Source organism: Prionailurus bengalensis, chromosome E3, assembly GCF_016509475.1.
Source record: "Prionailurus bengalensis isolate Pbe53 chromosome E3, Fcat_Pben_1.1_paternal_pri, whole genome shotgun sequence".
NCBI lineage: Eukaryota > Metazoa > Chordata > Mammalia > Carnivora > Felidae > Prionailurus > Prionailurus bengalensis.
In genome coordinates, this window is record NC_057357.1 from 4,104,357 (window position 1) to 4,122,738 (window position 18,382).

General features: G+C 55.2%; 1 protein-coding gene across 1 annotated transcript in view; it reads left to right on the top strand.

Annotated features, from left to right (window-relative positions):
* The window catches only part of SDK1 (sidekick cell adhesion molecule 1), an 883,215-nt gene that overhangs the window by 853,233 nt on the left and 11,600 nt on the right, over positions 1-18,382 (top strand). The window contains exons 41-44 of the mRNA XM_043561368.1: positions 7,443-7,607; positions 10,491-10,628; positions 13,429-13,549; positions 13,957-14,086. Coding sequence (XP_043417303.1) covers positions 7,443-7,607; positions 10,491-10,628; positions 13,429-13,549; positions 13,957-14,086 — 554 coding nt within the window. The remainder of the gene's footprint in view (positions 1-7,442; positions 7,608-10,490; positions 10,629-13,428; positions 13,550-13,956; positions 14,087-18,382) is intronic.

The following is an 18,382-nucleotide window of genomic DNA, read 5'->3' on the forward strand; positions in this document are numbered from 1 at the left end:
ACGGCACCTTCAGAGATTGGCGGGAGCCTCGAATACAGGCCTGGTGAGGTCTGGGCCCAGCCGAGGGCTGAGGAGCCTGCACGGACGGACCCCAAGGAAGGAATTCGACGCTTTCTCCCGAATCTAGGGAGAGCGTTCATTGCAAAGGTTCCTTTGTGCCCTTTCAGGCTACCAAGGGCTCCTGAAAGAATTCGGAGATCTGTGGACATCGCTCACCACCAACTGACCTTCAGCATTTTCTTCCCTTATGAACGTAGGCGTGTTCGTGTATTCTGGCTGCTTTGACCACGTACCCCGCACCAGGCGGCTTACCCCGTGGCACGTACTGTCTCCCGGTCTGGAGGCCGGGTGTCTGAGGACAGGCGTGGTGGGGTTGGGTCCTGTGAGCTTGTGAGCGGAAGTCTGCTCCGTCCTGTCTCCCAGCTTCGGGTGGTTTGCCATCAACCCTGGGCCTTCTTGGGCTATGGAGGGATTTCCCGCCCCCTCCCCCCCATCTCCACCTTCTCTCTGTGTGCCCTCCTGTCCCTGTGCCCGAACTTCCCCTTCTATGAGGACACCAGTCATACCGGGTTAGGGCCCACCCCCAAGACCTCACCTTGACTAATTACATCTGCAGAGACCCTCTTTCCAAATAAGGTCACATTCTGAGACATTGGGGATAGGACCTCGACCATGTGAATTTTGAGGGGTCACAATTTGACCTACAACAGTTGGGTTGAAACCGCGTAAGTAGCTTCACAACCTGTGGAATTGTCAGCAGTAGAAACCACACTGGTTCCCATCCTGACCCGGCTGCGGTGGGTGTTTCACAAGGTGGCGGGCCTCGCCATCCAGACGTTCCCTGGAACTTGTGCTCCAGCGCGGCCCTGGAGGAATCCAAGCCTTTGCACCCCATCTTCCAAAGAACCACGGAGCCCAACAGGTGCATCGAAAACCACACGTGACCCACACAGTCAGCATCCCTGGGACACAGGGTTGCTGTGAACCTCCAGTTCGCTCTGGGTAATTACAGTCATTAGCAGCATAGCTGGCTTCCTTCTTAGTTTTATTTTCTGCATCCAAAGCCGTTCTGAGAAGGGCTCCCTTCAGAGTCAGCAGATTGCCGGAGGGGTCCGTGGCACCGGGAGGAGACAAGAAGGCTTGTCCTCGGTGACACAAGTGGAAGACCTTTGCCAAGTCATTTCCTTCGGCCCGCACGCTTGCTCCCCGACAGAGTGTTAAAAACCCCAGTGGATGTATAGATGTGAGAGGCCACAGCGGGGTCACTGGGGCGACGGAAACGCTCTGTGTCTGGACGATGTCGACGTCAGTTCCCGGTTGCGATGCCTCGCTGTTGTTCTGAGGGGTGATACCGTCGGGGGACCCCGGATACAGGACGCGTGGCATCTCTCCGTAGTATTTCCCATAACCGTGTGGGGCTCTACAGTTATCTCAACAGAAAAAGCTCCACTCAAGATTTTAAAATACATACGCGTATCCCACGGACGGTGTCCTGTTCAGTCAAGTGCAACGGCACGTCTTTGAAACGAGCATTCTCCTGTCAGAGATCAGCCGTGGGGAATGTGCCACAGCAGCATCCAGACACGGGCGCAAGGGCTCGGAATCCTAACAGCGCAGAGCACATTCTGGCACCTTCTGAGGAAAGAGAAGGTATTGATCCTCAGACTTGCCTGGGGAGCCATTTAATTTCTCATCAGGTTATCAGATGCTCACGCGTCCACCGTAGCGAAGGAAGCCGGTGGCCCGTTGGCCAGAAGTGCAGCTTTAGGGAGTCTGCGAAGGGATGTGTGAGGAAGAGCTGATCGGGGTGCCGGCCCGGGTCTCATACTGAGCCCCCCTCCCGGAGGTCCTCGGCCGAGCGGGCGCCTCCTGAGACCAGCGAGGCCCGGGGGTCGTGCCGCCACGTGGAAACCAACCCCCAGGGACTGAGACGCCACGGGAAGCCGGCCTGCAAGACGCCGTCTCGTTCAGCGGGCGCGAGAGATTTTGCCTCCCCTGGCGTCCTGCGACCGATTCCCCCTTTCAGACCGTCCGCCCAAGCAGAGCGGCTGCAGGGCTTCGCCGTCTTCCCGCAGAAAGGCCTCCTCCCTCCCGTGACTGAGGCCAGCAGCGACGCAGAGGCAAATGAAATGCTTTTATGGATTGTCAATATTTAAACACCTTGCTGGTGCCTTAGGGCTTTGGATCTCAGCTGCCATCTATTACAGGCCTCATTACACAACACATTAAACGCTCTATCTTATTTTCTCCACCGAAGCTCTCTGGCAAGACTTTCTCCAGGCAGGGGCGTGGGTGTCAAAGGGAGTGGGGATTTGGTGGACGGGCCCGGGTTTTCGTGAGGTGGCCTTATTTTTTACTGGGGGTGGGGAGGGCAGGAGCCACCCGGCACACCCCTGGGTATCTGGGAAGCCTGAGCCACTTGGCACTAGGTGGCCCCTGGAGCCCCCACCTGTCTGCCTGGCCTGCCGTCTTCCTGTCCAGCTGAGTCTCTGTCTCAACCCCCAGGAGGCAGGTGGCTGATCAGCTGGGTGGCTGGCACCTCGAGGTGGCCAGCGGGCTCGGGCAGCCCCCCTCACCCTTCTGTACCCTCAACTGTCACCCCTACAATCTCTCTAGAGTAGCTCACTGCTTCCCTAACGTGGAGACAGAACCAGACGGCGGCGGTGACATTACTGTCGGGCTGGAGCCCAGAGGCCCCCTTGCTCCGGGGAAGGACAGTCAGGGAGTGCGGGCGCGAGGACAGCCTGGCCAGAGACACCTCTCTCTGGTTGCGTGCACGTTTGCTCCAAATCCGCGTCGCCAAGTTCCCTGGAAGGCGACGGAGACTATGCAGTGGGCACAGGCGGATGATTTATTTACACAAATTACCCCAAGGCATTTTACTGTGTAGATCACGAAACCTAATTTACATATTTACACAATAGACCGGAATGGCAGTAAGGGAACTATAAATATATTTTCCTCTCCGAAGCAGCCGTGAAATACATACTTAGGACGTACCCGGTGCAGACAGACATTGTATTGCCTTTTTCACAAGCAGCGTCTTTAGCCCAGAGATGAGAGCTGGTCCCTCCTCGTCCCCATCCCCGATCTGGACCTGCCTCATCCACGCGGAGTCCCCCTGGGAGCCCCCCACCCGCCTCCCCACTCCCCACCGTCAGCCTCTGGCCGAGGGATTTTCAGTTGAACAAGGAACAAAATCAGTCTTTTCCCAAAGGTTTTAAAACCCATGGAAATTCCCAAGTCAGCAAATTCAGCAGGGGGAAGGAGCTGCGAGCACAGGTCCGACGGCGCCCGGCCTGGTACCCACTCCCGGCCTCCTCGCGCCCACGTCCGCTGACCGCCCGTCCGCCCGGGCGCCCTGCCGCCCGCTGGGCTCAGCCTGTCACAGGCCTCCTTTGCTTCTAGACCTTCGTCCCCGCTTGTCTCCTGCCTTACAAGGGAATTTTTTTTCCTGCCCTGCGAGGTATTTAGCCTCATGTTTGAGCCCCTCCTGCTTCAGTCAAATTTCGGACCGAGATTGACCACGGATACGACAGAAATGGCAGCGTCTAAGAAACACACGGCCGACAGGCGTCCGTTTGCTCCGAGCCACAGCCTGACAGTCACGTTGTTGGTGACATGAGTTAGTGGAACCAGAAATCTCGGGCCCGTGAGTGACAGTTTCATTCAGCACGGAGCCCCTGTTTAATTGTCCGTGAAATCAAACTTTCGTGCTGGCCTGGCATCCGCCTGAATACCTGCGGCACACAGCTCCGTTCTGGGCGTTCGAGGGATAAATCGAGTGACCCGCGGATGTGCCTGAGCTGGGCTCCGTCTCGATCCAGAAGAGAGGTGTTCATGTTCCCACGTTTATTAGGACATCGTCTGGGAGCAGATGTGCCTCCCGCTGCCGGGGCGGGGGAGAGGCCGGGCTGCCCGTTCTGTGAGCCGCAAGCAGGCCTGTTGTGAGGCAGCAAAACCATTCAGACCGGAAGAGGGTTCTTTCCACAAGGACCTTGACCATCGGCTGCTTCCCCGTGTCTGACGCACAGATAATGCGCTGCAGGCGGCAAAGACAAAGAGTTCACGTTCTTTCCCAAAACATGAGCCCGCTGAGGAGCCAGACCGTGTGTGTGGCTTCTTACCACCTCCCCCGAGGCTGGTGGGACCTGGGGTGTCTTTAGGGATAATTGCAAAGTTTCTCTCTCAGCGGTGCCCCCCCCCACGCTAAGCTGGTGGGGGCAGGATTGCTGTCCCTGGCAGGTGTTTGAGTGGCAAGAGTCCAGGGAGGTGCTCCCCCAGGCGTCCAGGAATAGGGGGCAGGCCCCGCACACCAGTGTGATTTGGGCTCACTTCCCCGCCACGGGCCCCCCTCCCACAGACATCAAGACCACGCCCACAGGAAGTCCAACGCCCCGGAGCCCGCAGAGGACACAGCACGGGGCATCAGCCATTCAGGGATGCAGCTTTGGAAGGTATCTGGACACAGGAGCTCCCCGAGCACAGACGGGAAGGCAGGCCGGGGGCCCCTGAGCATCCCAGTGGGGGCCAGTCCCACCTGGGTCTGAGGGCTGGCTGAATCGGACCCCCAGAACCGCCTTTGGAGCGAGCGAAGGCCCACACTGCTCTCAAGTGTTGATTGAGATGGAAATCCAGACGCTGGGGATTATCCCTATGCATGGAAAATCAGTTGCACAAACCTCATTATGGCTAATAGTTCTGTAATGTTATTTTCCCCCCTAATTTGTAGAGATACTTTTCTCCATCATTGATTTATTGAGATACTTAACGGCACAATACAAACGAGAAAAAAACAATCCACGGTGGGGAAAGAGAGTGGACGCGTTAACAGCTGCCAAGTTTTCTTACCCACTCATGATCACGATGTAAAGATCAGTACAGATAAATAGCCCTGTGAATTAGAAGCAAATTCTAAAACGCAAAATGTGCTAATTTTGGCAAGGAGGAATTAAGCAAAATAAAAATGTGAACATTTTCTTCTCGTAGTTCAGAAGGAAATTCTCTTGGCATGACTCTCCCTCCCCCAACATTTTTCAGTGTAAACGGATTGCTATATGAATTGTTCTGTGTTGAGATTCTATATCAATATTTTAAAATGTTTTTATGAAAAATGCACACAATTCCTGGGGCTGTGACAGAGCACTTAAAATAAAATGTGGCCTTTAGGTGACGGTGGAGGAAGGGGAAATAATTTTTTTTCTTCGGGAGCAGGAAAGCATTACAGAAACATTAATGCAAAAGACACTTGGAGAAGTCATTCCAGAAGAGTTCAGACCTGCTCTTAACAGTCTGAGAATTCCTTTCACACTTAGTCCCTGCACTGCAGTGGTTCAAGCAACATCCAGTTTAAAAGAGCTTATATATTTTTTTTTTTTGCTTGTCTTTTTTACAGCATAAAATTGTCTTCCCCTTTTAGAAGAAAAACACTGCAGGGGCACCATGGTGGCTCAGTTGGTTAGGCGTCCTACTCTTGATTTTGGCTCAGGTCATGATCCCAGGGTCACAGGATCAGGCCCTGATTCAGGCTCGACGCCTGCTTAGGATTCTGTTTCTCTGTCTCCCCTGCCCCTCTCCCCCATTCCCTCTCTCTCTCACACACAAAAAAGAAAAGAAACAATTCAGTCAACATTTAAAGCGCTTAGAATAGTGACTTGCTCATAGTAAGTGCTAAATAAAATGGTGGTGGTTGTTTACTGAAAAGCTGATTGTGCTAGGCCCTGCAAAGTGCTATGGGGAGGTAAAGATGGATGGATAGAAGGATGGATGGATGGATGGATGGATGGATGGATGGATGGAAGGAAGGAAGGAAGGATGGTGGAAGGGAAGGGAAGGAAAGGAAAAGAAAGGAAGGAAAATGGGTGGGTGGATGGAAGGATTGATGGGGAAGGGAAGAGAAGGAAAGGAAAAGAAAGGAAGGGAAATGGGTGGATGGATGGAAGGATGGATGATGGATAGATAAAAGGATTGATGGTGGAAGGAAGGAAGGAGAGGTAAGTGGGTGGATGGATGGACGGAAGGAAGGAAGGATGGATAGATGGGTGGGTGGAAGGAAGGATGGAAGGAAGGAAGGAAGGAAGGAAGGAAGGAAGGAAGGAAGGGGAGGTAAGTGGGTGCATGGATGGAAGGATGGACCACCCCAACAGATTTATTGAACTCTTGAAGACTCGGAGGGCACCGTGGTGCCGAAAGGTAAATGTGAAAGAGTGCTCAGAAAGCCAGTTGGTGGAGGCAACCCCCTTGCTAAAGTGTAGGAGTGAGGTCAAGACGAGTCTGAAAGGGTGAAATGACTTGATGTTCCTCCGCACACTGCCCTTAGACTAGGAGCTGCTCGTGCGAGCAGAAATCTCACCTGATTCCCCGATGGGCGGAACAGCCCAAGCAAAGAGTGAGCACGCGAGTGTCTGTGGAATGAACGCGTGAGTGAACGGGAGGCGGTGGAGGGAGAGGAAGGGGCCACCGGGGCAGAGCAGGGCTATAGAGCAGGGGGCAGTCTCGGTGCCCATTATTTCCTGGTCATTGTCATGCAAACTCAGAACGAAAACCACAGCCCACAGCCACCCCGTGTGCAAACTTCAGCGTGTCGGGTCGGGGGTGGGACTTGGAGCGGTGGCCGGCCGGCCATTTTGACGTGATTAGCCGTCACGGGCACCTCGGTGAGGAATGAGTGTCAACGTGAAAGCTGAGGAATAAATGATCATTGTGCTCTTTCTCTGCCCGTCCAGAGGTTTGTGCCTTTAAAACCTCATTCACGTCCGTGCCTTCGTTAACCTGTGACTGTAAGGGCTTAATCGGTGCAAACTCTAAATCCTATGCAAACACAGACTTATACGCCAGCACTTTTCTTCCTGTGTGCTGTTGGGCTAATCCACTCGAGCGCATCTGGCGTTCCAAGGTGCGCGAGCAGGTTGGTGCCAGATAACCCTCAGCTCTCTGCAAAGCTGTCCGCACGTGTGCGTGCATACTCAAACGTGCCTTTCCTCTCCGGACCTCCTGCTCTCTTTAAAGGATCACATACCTGTGCCTGTAAAGGAAATTATAATTCATGAACGTTCTGGGCTCTGAGCCCACTTTTTACCAAGCAGCCTCCGCATATGTCCTCACATAATGCGTTCCTTGTGAGGCACTGTTCTATACGCCAGAGCTCCTACTAGAGACGACATCAAGTCAGAGAGCAGAGACGAGGCCTGGAATCCGATGGGAATGTGACAGGCCGAGGAGAATGTTCAGGAACATGCCATGACCACCCCAGGGCCTTGGCGGGGTCTCTCTGTCGGGGAGAGGGCTGACCTCGTCCCCAGCCTGGCCCCGTGCAACCCACCCGGGCTCTGGCTCTCCCGTCAGTTGCACTGCGCGAGGGCCACGGTGAGCCGGCCGCAGGGCGGGCGCCAGGTCGAAGGCGGGAGAAAACCCTAACCTCTGCTCTGGTGCTGTGTCCTCAGATGAAGGCTTGTGGGACATGTTTGCGAAGGACATCCCCCGGAGTGCCACCTCCTACACCGTCAGCCTGGACAAGCTCAGGCAGGGAGTGACGTACGAGTTCCGAGTGGTGGCCGTGAACCAGGCGGGCTACGGGGAGCCCAGCAGCCCCTCTACAGCCGTGTCAGGTAGGGAGCCCTGCCCAAGCAGGGGAATCTCAGGACACAGCCCTGTCCCCTGAGGGAGGAGAGGGAGACATGGGGCCGTCACGAGAAGACAGAGGACAACACCGTGCTTCGTGTAGGCGGCCCCGCCGAGGGCCCGGGGAACTCGGTGCTGGGGAAGCGGTGTGCATGGGAGCCCATGGCACCACCACCAGGCCCCCCGACTGCCCTTACCATGTTCCGCTTGAGCAAGCCTCAGTTTTTGTCTCACTTTTCCCTAATCGGAGGCCTGTGCAGGAGTCAGAGCAGTCCACTTGGGCTGAGCAGTGCCCTCGGGGGTGAAGGCCGCCCTGAGCCCTCCCATGAGCTGCAGGCTCCTTACGGTGCAGACTTGTGTGATGCCTAAAATGCAAAAGTCGCCCCAGCAGACGCCCCCGGGGAGTGTCTTAGCGCCAGACATAGGTTGTGTCTGATGGGGGGCCTCGGGGACGTGAGCCCGTGCTGGTCGCCACCCTGTAGGGTGAGGCCCCGGCTCCACTCTGGATGGGAGAGGTGAGGTTTCTTTCCCAGAGCTGGACAGACTAGCCACCGTCACCAGCCTTGTGGCCGGGGGTGTAACAGATGGGGAGAAAGTGACCGCCAGGAGTCAGGAAGGGCTTCTCAGAAGAGGGGGTCTGGGTGGTGAAGGGTGCACAGTGGGGAGGGCACAGCAGAAGGAGGCAGCACAAAGTCTCAGACGGCAAGTGGTGGGGGGAAAGCTGCCTTCAGCCCCACGGTTACTGGGGGTTGCTTGGAGAATGCCCCCCCCCGGGGGCTCCACAGCGGATCCCCCCCCCTCCCCTGTCCCGGGCAGCCCAAGTTGGGAGCCCACTCTGGAGGGATAGTAGGGAGCCAGGTGAGGGCGATTCAGAAAAGAAGTTGGCCGTCCCCTACAGGCAGGGTCACCGGCAAGGCCAGAGACCCAGACGGGCGTCCCTACAGTAAGAGAAACGTGTTTCACTTCCCCTGCACGTAGGTCTGTTTAAGCTACTGACTGCTCTTGTGTCACTGAAAACACCTCTCGTGTTTTGCCTTTGGACTTGCCGTTGGACAAGGATAGTGTCCGTGGGCGCACTCGGGCCCCCCAAGTCCCGGTGGCCCGTGAGGGGGTCTGCCTGGAGGAGACATGACACACCGCCAGCTTGTTTAACAAATTAGACTTTAACACACCAAATTTTTCTCATTTCCTTCATTTTCCTCGTGAAAAATTTAATACACCCCCAAAAAGAGAGACTAGAATAAGGAATCCCTGGACACTGTCACCCCAGTTCCCCAATTCAAGCCTCTGTTGGTTCACCTGTGGAAAGTCAACATGAAGCGGTTCCAAACACACAGAGACTCTGGTTACACACACACACACACACACACACACACACACACACGGCTGATGGCAAAAGCTGGTTCCTACAGGAGAATACAGCGCTCCTACCCTGCTGTTCATGGGGTCTGTGACCGTGCTGTTTCTCTGAAACCCCCCGCACCCCCTCGCCCACCGTGGCCACCGGCAGGACTGTGCTCGGCTCCCTTCACCCTTCAGACCAGCCAGCAGGCGGGGCCGACCGCAGATCTGCCCCGGGGGGGAATCTTGCGGGCACCGAGGCCTTTCCTTTCCAGGCCCACCGGGGCCTCTTCCGCTGGGCGGTCGGCTGGGGTTTGTTCGCTCATTACGTGGGGGCCCTAACGTGCAGCCTGAAAACCACTTACCGTGTCTGGACTCCAAATGCTCGCCAGCTCCCCGGAACCCCTGTGCTGTTACATTACCCAAAGTCAATCCCCCTTTCTCAACCCCAGCGTGCACACATTTTTCACCTGCCCAGTGAGAGATTTAACACAAGGTAGATGTGTTTGTTGTGGATTTCGGTGGCTGGAAGGTGGACCTTGGCCTCACCCGTAATAGGCTTCCTGTTCCCTCCGAACCAGCTCTCCGGGGAGGACCCCGAGGCCATCCGGCACCGACAAGAAACAGTGCCCATTGTTCTCTTCTTAGTAAACAGAATAAAACATGATGAAGAAGGGTATCCTTCTTCAAAGCAACTTCTAAATGAACCTTTTCTGTTCGGTGCCTCAAAAAACATAGGGAAAGATGGGCCAGTTCTGCTCAGTTTTGCTGGAGGCGCAAAATAAATAAACTACAACCGCGGCCCTTGGGGAGCCCTGGTGTGGCAGAACAGGCCAGCGGGGAGGCTTCTGTGCAGGGGTGGATGGGATCTAGCACCGGGAGTGAGCAGGAGTCAGACCACGGGGCCCCTAGGCTTGGACTGTGCCCCGTGGCTAACGTGGGGCACCGAAGGCTTTTAGGAAGGGACGGTTTGTTTCCATCTGAGCGAGATCTCTCTGGTGACAGTGTAGGGAGTGGATTGGGGTGAGTCCAGTAGAGGAGAAGCCCCCTGAGAAGAGGCTGTGGCAGGCAGGGGTGGGTGGTGGCCGTGGTGGAGAGGGTAAGGGGAGCGTGGGGCCATCCGGGAGGGAAGCCTGGGCCCTAGAAGAGGGGAGGGCATCCAGGCACTCCGATCTTTCCTGTCTTTACCCCGGACGACACCCGCGGGCAGTGGAGGTCACGGGAAGTAGCGTGAAGGACAGTGTAGATGGTCAAGGGCAGGGTGAGCTCTGGGAAAGGGCAGCGTGGGTGCCACGGGGGCCCCGAGCCCGGTTCCCGCAGAGAAGGAGCAGCGGCCGCAGAGCCCGTCACGCCCGAGCCTGGGTCTGGGAAGCTGGAACCCACGCCAGCCCGTGGTTCCGTCCTCCCCGTGGCTCGGGGCTCGTCGCCTCCTCCCTTCCCGCCCCCACCCTGCACGGAGCCCCGCCACCTGTTCCCGGACAGGAGGCAGGAGTCTCCATCGCGTGTGACTGTGTTGGTGTGCCCCTCAGCGCAAGTGGAGACCCCGTTCTACGGGGAGTGGTGGTTCCTCCTGGTGATGGCGCTGTCCAGCCTGATCGTCCTGCTGCTGGTGGTGTTTGCTCTGGTCTTGCACGGGCAGAACAAGAGATACAAGAACTGCGGCACAGGTGAGGCATCTGCCCCCCTCCCCCCCCCCGCCACTGTTTTCTCCCATCTCTCCAGGGTCTGTGGGGCCAGCATCCCCTTTGCGGGTGATAAGATAGGCGCAGCGGATTTCCTTCGGGAGGCGGCCGGGTGCAGCGCACAGGCATCCTAGAGCTCGGCGGCCCGGACTCTGGCCCTGGCTCTGCCCGCAAATGAGCTGTGTCTCCTGTCCGTCGCTTGGGTCATTTTGGCCTCCTTGCGTCTGTTTTCCCCATAAGCACCATTTCCCAGATGCAGCGGTATTTTTGAACGTGATCTATAACGCGTTAGCCAGAAGCATTGACCAGATGAATCACCAGACTATTCAGTGTCACGGGAACGCAGTGCTGGGCACGTCTCCGAAGCGTCGGTGAGGCTCAGGGAGCCGCCGATGGAAACAAGGTGCGGGGTTCAGCCAGACAGCGGTTGAGTTGTACCTCACCTTAAACCCCACGTCCCAGCTCCGCCGCCCTCTGGCGCCCGGCTCGCCGCTGCCTCCCCAGTATGAGCTCCTGGCACACAGAAGGTTCTCAGTAAGTGTCTGTTGCTGAGTGGATCGCCCCCATCAGAGAAATGGACAAACGAACACGGGGCAAAGCTGGACTCCACTTATAGGAAGGTCCGGAACCACCAAAATGAGTGGGAGTTTCCAGAAGACAGAATAGTGGTTGCCTGTTGGGAGAGAAGTATCAACAGAGAAGGTCAGTGAGGGAGCCCCTCGGGGTTCTGGGATCCTGGCAGGTGAGGGAGCCCCTCGGGGTTCATGGGGCTCCGTATCTCTACGCCCATGGCTTTATACACGTAGCAAACAAGTCACTCTGGACGTGCCAGATACGTACCCTTTATGCATTTATTCTTCTCGGTTTTTCTTCACTTCTCCTAATAACCTAGGAGACCCTTTCTTGGCACAACCACGGCTGTCTGTTCCATCACAGCTGTAGCTTGGCCGAGAACGTGACCAGCTCCCTGGTGTCACCAGGGCGGCAGGACAGGCCCCATAGCTGGAGCTGTTCCCACCGCTCCTCTGTCTTTGCTCCCCAGGAGGCCAGCTCCCTGGTGGGGTCCTCCTGCAAAGGAGCTGGGCCCCGTGAGCCCTCGGGGACGAGGGGCTGGGCTGAGCGGCTTCCCCAGCCTCAGCCTCCCAGTTGCATCCATCCCTGCGCCTAACGGGTTAACACAACCAGGCGCCTCACCGTTTGCTTTCCTGGCGTTAAGCAATTCATCCCTCCAAGAAAGGGTTTATTTTTTTCTGTATAAATTCACTTCTAACAAGTGTTCGTAAATCAGATTTTATTCCTATGGGATTTACTATGTATGAATGGCATGTCATTTTATTGAGTTAATGCTATTCCAGAATCCTGTGTCTGGCACACAGAAAATCTCCCCGCTTTTCACTCTCCTTCTGCATCTGGAAAACAGCCCCGAAAAGCCAGACCTGACCCCAGCTTCTGATACTCAGCCTCACCCTGGAGTATTAATTTAACATCATAATTGAAGCCTAGAAAAAAAAAAAAAATACGTGTCTACTCGAATGTCTGCCTTCCTGCCGGGAGACACGCAGACCCTAAACCTTCACCGTTCCGGCCCGACAGCCTCCCTCACACACCACCCTCGTTGGATTTCCTTTCCGATACTGCTTTTTACCTGACCACCCACTCATCCGTCAGCCCCAGACCCCTACTGGCCGGCGAATGACCCAGCATCTGCAGGTCCCTGTCCTGCCGGCTTTTCCTGTTGCGTGCACCTAGAGCATTTCGGCCCCTCGCGAAGTGGGGGGCGGGCGCTGGTTCAAAGCGGAGAGGGCGCCGTGGGGTTTTAACAAAGCTGGAAGTGGCCCCTGTCCTGGAGGCGAGGACAGTGGGAGAAAAACAGGTGGGGTCCCTGCCTCCAAGGGCTGTGGTCTGGCCAGGAGAGATGGGAGGTGGACGGTAAAGGAACACGCAAGCAGGTGAAAAATAGCGCTGCTGGATGAGCACCACGGGGGGAGCTCTACGCATCTCTGGGAGAGGAGGAGGAGAAGGAGGAGGAGGAAGAGGGGGAGGGGGAAGGACGGTCGCTGTCTCGGGTGGTCTGGAAGATGCTCTCTGGTCCTGTGACGCTTGGGCTGTGAGCTGAAAGAAGGGGACGGTGGGCCAGGAGGACTCTGGGGGAAGGGGACAGACAGCCTTGAGGACAGGAAGACACGGCACTCTCGGCGTCTCCTGTGGTTTCTCCCAAGCTCACGGTTATCCGTTTGATCTGCCGACATAGTTTAGAACACATTTTCACGTGTATTTGTAAACCTTTTTTTTTGAGTGGCTTCTCGCGTGTTGACAGGTACGTGCGGACGTCAGCACAGCCGGTTCTAGAACATCTTCACCACCCCAGAAAGACCCCGTGTCCCCTGGACTGTCACCCCCTGCAAATCTACTTTCCACTTATTGTTTTATTAGGTGGTCGTGAGGTCGTCATTTTGAAATGTATAAAATACTTAATTCTCAACTTTAAAAAAAAAAAAATGCGCATGCACCCTGAGGGCTCCTCCGTCAATTCTGATAGGAAGGCTGGTGTTTTGGTGTCAGACAAAGCAAACACCACAGTGCTCCGAGCGCTGCGATTAATACGCTGCCGGCTCCCCGGCGAGCCTCCGCCCACCCCGCGCGCCCAGGCGGGTCTGGCCGGGCTCTGGGCCCTGCTTCCAGCGGGAACTCCGCACACCTGTAGGCCGAGCACCTGTGCGGCCCGCAGACCCGCAGCGAGCCCTTGACCGCAGCACATGAACCCGTTCTCCCGTCCCGGCTCTAGGGAAGAACATCTCCAACGTGGAGGAGACCGTGACCCTGGACAACGGAGGGTTTGCCGCCTTGGAGCTCAACAGCCGCCACCTCAATGTCAAGAACACCTTCTCAAAGAAGAACGGGACCAGGTAGGGACGCAGCGCCCGTAACCTACCTGGGCCACGTCTGCCCAACGGTCTGGCCGCGGGAGTGTCGCCGTGCCCACGGGCACCCGCCACAACCCAACAGGGCCGCGCTGAGTCTCAGGGGGGCGCACATGGCAGGGGGCCCGGGGCATCCTTCCTCCCGTTCCAGAGATGCCAAAAGAAGGCCCGTCTCGGGCGCGGAGGGGCGTGGTCTCGGGAGGCCGAGCGCCCGCAGGCTGGCTGAGCGTTAGGGAGTCCCTGCTTCTCAGGCAGACGGGTGCCACCAGAATGGACGTCCACCCATCCCAACAGGGCAGCAGCCAGAGGGCGGGTCAGGAGGGCCCCGGGGAGGTAGCTGCGGCCCGGATATCTGAGCCCGTGTCCGTCCCGTGGGCGGCGTCCTGTCCTAGGTCCCCACCCCGGCCCAGCCCCGGCGGGCTGCACTACTCAGACGAGGACATCTGCAACAAATACAACAGCGCCGTGCTGACCGAGAGCACAAACCTCAAGGAGAAGTCTGTGGACGCTTCAGAATCTGAGGTCAGTGCACATGGCCTCTGTCCCCGCTTCTATGCCAAGCCCTCTGCCTTCCCGAGGTGCTGCCCCCCTGCTCCCTGCGGAGTTGAGGGGCAGCAGGGCCAGGGGCAAATGAGTCCCTTTGACCGATGAGGAAAGTACATGCTGGGACTCCTTCAGACCCAGAGGTCACTGCCCCCGGGCCAGCTCTCACATCAGCACCTCGCCCAAAGTGGCTTCCGGTCCCGAAGCCACTTGAGTTTCCGTTTGGCTTCCGTAAATAAACTGTGTTTTCTGGTGGTGACCATAGAACCTGCCCTCTAGACCCCGGCTGGAGTGGCAGACGGCCTGAGCCCCTAAAACCCACAGAACCTGGGACCCCGCGCCCGGCAGCCCCTTCCCCTCCCACCCGCCCCGCTTTGTGCTGAAGCGGGATTGAGCCACCGCCGTTCAGGGACAGTTACAGGGTCTGGTGAGCCCTGACCTGAGGCTTGTCTCTGTCCTCACTGAGCAGATGGACCAGGGGGGTCTTGCCCTCGCGGATGTGACCCCCACCCGGGACCCGTGGGCCTGCATCTGCGAGGCCTCCTGTGTGTCTGAGTGCTCACCGTGTGCAGCTGAGCACACAGTGCGAGGCCTCCGTCGGGGAGCAGGCCGGGGAGGGCGTCATCCGGAGAGGAGGCAGCCGTGGGAGACTCCAGGAGGGGTCAGCCTTCCCTGGCCCCCAGGAAGTGCCTTTCCCCACAAGCGTGCTGCCTCAGGGTCTGACAGCGTCTGACCCTAAGGAGCAAAGCCAGCCGAAGTGACAGCTTGAAGGGTGGGTCCCTATCAGTCCTAAACGTCTTTATTTCAGACGTGCCCGGTGTTGAGAGGGAGGAAAATCACCAAGCTGTTTGCTAGACACGTACACCTGCCCCACCTCTTGACATCCATACTCTAAATCAATATTTAATCTAAAATAAGTCCCACCTTCATTTGGACCCGAATTCAGGCCTTATCAAGCCCCGAGGCTCAATAAAATGGCTTCTTTGAAGTTGTGGTTAGTATGTGAACTCCAAGTGAGACGGACGGCAGGTGGCTGTCGAGGTGACACCGGGTCCGCTCTGCTTCAAGTTTCCTGTTTACAGAGGACGCCGGGCGCCCCGTCTGTGCCGTTGCCTTCGGCACGGTGCAAACAGCAAGCAGCAGCCAATGTTGCATTTGTCTGAAGTCAAGGGCTCTCAAGTGAAACGCTGCAGAAGTGACCCGGCTTTTTGTGAGAAGGAAACAGCAGCTTTTGTCTAGCTTTCTCTAGCTGCTTGCACCAAAAGCAGCACGTTGGAAAGGGGTACGATGGCCTTGCGGCAGGCACTGCGTGTGCCAGCAACTTCGAGATGCATTCGCATGGCCTGTGCTGGGCGTCTGTCCTCAGTTCTCGCCAGCACACCCTGCGGGTGGAGTGAACAACGGTCCAACGGGGCTTAGGCACTGCTTGCATCACTATGGTCCAGGCACGCTCTTCCATTTTTATTTGGTTTTTTTTTAATGTTTTATTTATATTTGATAGAGAGAGAGAGAGAGGCAGAGTGCGAGCAGGGGAGGGGCAGAGAGACAGACACAGAATCCGAAGCAGGCTCCGGGCTCCGAGCTGTCAGCACAGAGCCCGACGTGGGGCTCGAACCCACAAGCAGTGAGATCGTGACCTGAGCCGACGTCGGACACTTAACCGACTGAGCCACCAGGCACCCAGGCGTGCTCTCTCAATGCTCACACCAGTCCCATGAGGTAGGGCGATTCTCCTCGCTGGCCAGCCAGCAAGACTAAGTCTGAGGTCATCCAGAGCTCAGCCAGGCCCTGGCGTCCACCGGCTCCTCTTGACCCCTGGGGGCAGCGGCCATGTAGAGAGCGGCCAGAGTTGGAGGCACAAATTCTGAACTCTGTGTTCATGGGAGCGTTCTCAAAATGGGTAGACGGGCAGCAGTCTGTTTGTCCTCTCATGCCTGTGGGATATTTGGAGATGCCAATTCAGCTGGTTTTTACAGACAGTTAGTAAACGTATACAGGCACCGAGCTAGTCATATGCACACATGCACACGCCCGTATACCTACATACAAACACGCACGTCCAGAGGTGGAGGAAGGAGGAAGGGAAGGAGCTGATGGGGGGAGTGGGGGAGGAGGGCAGGCGTAGGAGAGAGAGACGTAGATTTCACACTAAGCCCTGCGGGGAGGTAGCGGTGATCCTCATATAATAGAGGACAAAGCTGAAGCTTACAGAAGTTTTTACGTCTTCCCTGCACACATGCTGGTGGGGTGAGCTTGAGTGGCCGACCTGAGCCAGACTTCCAGTGCTGTCCCTCCCAGCAGACCCGACACCCAGAACTGAGCCGTCCCAGCTCCACGGCTGTGGCTGAGTGCGCGAGGGGCCTGCCTTCCTCTTGGCAAGCCCTGTGCCAGGAGGAAGGGGTTCCTTTTATAATTCCCACAGATGCCTCTCATGGTTCCTAATGCTTTTGGGGTCAAGGGCTCTATCAGGAAGCTGACGAGAGGTGTGGACACTCTATGTACATGCAGAATTTCTCCTAGGATCTGGGGTCCAGGCCCCCAGGAAGCTCTGACGGTCATCTCTAGCTGAGGTCCCGTGGAGTCCACCGAGAACTCCCGTGCCTGTGTCCTGTCTGCTCCTGGGTCCTCGGGTAGACACAGTGAGGCCCATCTTTTTTCCAGAGTTCTTAGCTTTCTAATCTTGCTGGGTCCTATCTGTGAACCTTATGGATTTGGGAGATGTGTAAGCACCAGATATTCACAGGGTCCCAACAGAGGGACCTGGGGACTTCCGTCATCTTGGAAGCACCAGCTCAGATGGAAGAGTTTGCTGTGAACCGCATTTATTAAACAGCCTGATTGAGATATAATTCACATACCACACAATTCACTCATTTGGAACGTTGGTTATTTAGGAGTGTTTTTTTAATTTTCTCATATTTGTGACTTTCCCAAATGACCTTCTGTTATTGATTTTTTTTTTTAATTTTATTCCATTGTGGTCTGGGAACATGCTTTGTATATTTTCACTCCTTTTAAATGTATTGAGTCTTGTTTCATGGTCTGTGCCAGAACAATGTTCCATATCCACTTGAAAAAACAAAGTGTTATTCTGCAGTTGTGTGGAATGGTCTAGATGTGTCTGTTAGGGCTGGCTGATTTACAGTGTTGTGGCAGTCACCTGGATTCCTGATCTTCTGCCGTGCATTCATGTACTCAAGTCTCCAACTACTATTGTTGAACTCTCGATTTCTCGCTCCAATTCAGCCAGTTTAATTTCGTGTGTTTCAGGGGCTCTGTTTTAGATGCATGTTTATAATAGTTCTGTCTTGTAGATGGATTGGCCCCTTCATCAGAATAGCATGGTCCTTTTTGTCCCTAGTAACAATTTTGCCTTCACGCTTATTTTGTCTGATACTAGTCAGCCATCCCAGGTCTCTTTTGGTCATTGTATGTTATTTCCATAGTATGTTATTTCCACTCTTGTACTTTCCACCTATTTGTGTCTTTGAATCTAGAATGTATCTCTTACAGGTAGCATAGAGCTGGAGTGGTTTTTCTTTCAGCCAATCTCTGCCTTTTGAATAGATTGTTTAATCCATTCACATTTAATATAATGACCGCTAAGGTAGACTTTACATCTGCTGTTTTGATATTTGTCTTTTATATGTCTCATGTCTTTATTCCTCTTTCTTTCCTGCTTACTTTCTTCTTTTTTAAGTGAAAGTTTTCCAGTGTACCACTTTAATTCTCTTCTTTTTGCTTTTACTCTATTTTTTCAGTTATTTTTGTTAGTGATTGCTCTAGTATCAACATTTACTTAAGATTTATGCTAAATCTCAGTGATGTATAAAAACTTTATTCCTATATAGCTCTCTGGCCTCCTCCCCTTTCTGTGCTGTCATTTATGATTATACATGATGTCTGTAAATCCATAATGTTACAAACTCAAGGATGCATTTTTGTAGTTACTACTTTACAGAACTCTACATCTTTTAAGGAAGTCGAGATGAGAAAGGAGAGCAAATATATATCTGGAGTTTACCATTTTACCCTTCTTGTATACTATTCATTTCTTCCAGCAGATTCAAGTTACCATAGGGCGTCATTTCTTCACTCAGCTGCTTCCTTTGTTCTGTTTGTTAAGTATGTCACATTTCTGAGGCATCTGTGTGGCTCAGTCAGCTAAGCGTCTGACTTCGGCTCAGGTCATGATCTCGCCGTTCATGAGTTCAAGTCCCAGGTCGGGCTCTGTCCTGACAACTCAGAGCCTGGAGCCTGTGTAAGATTCCATAT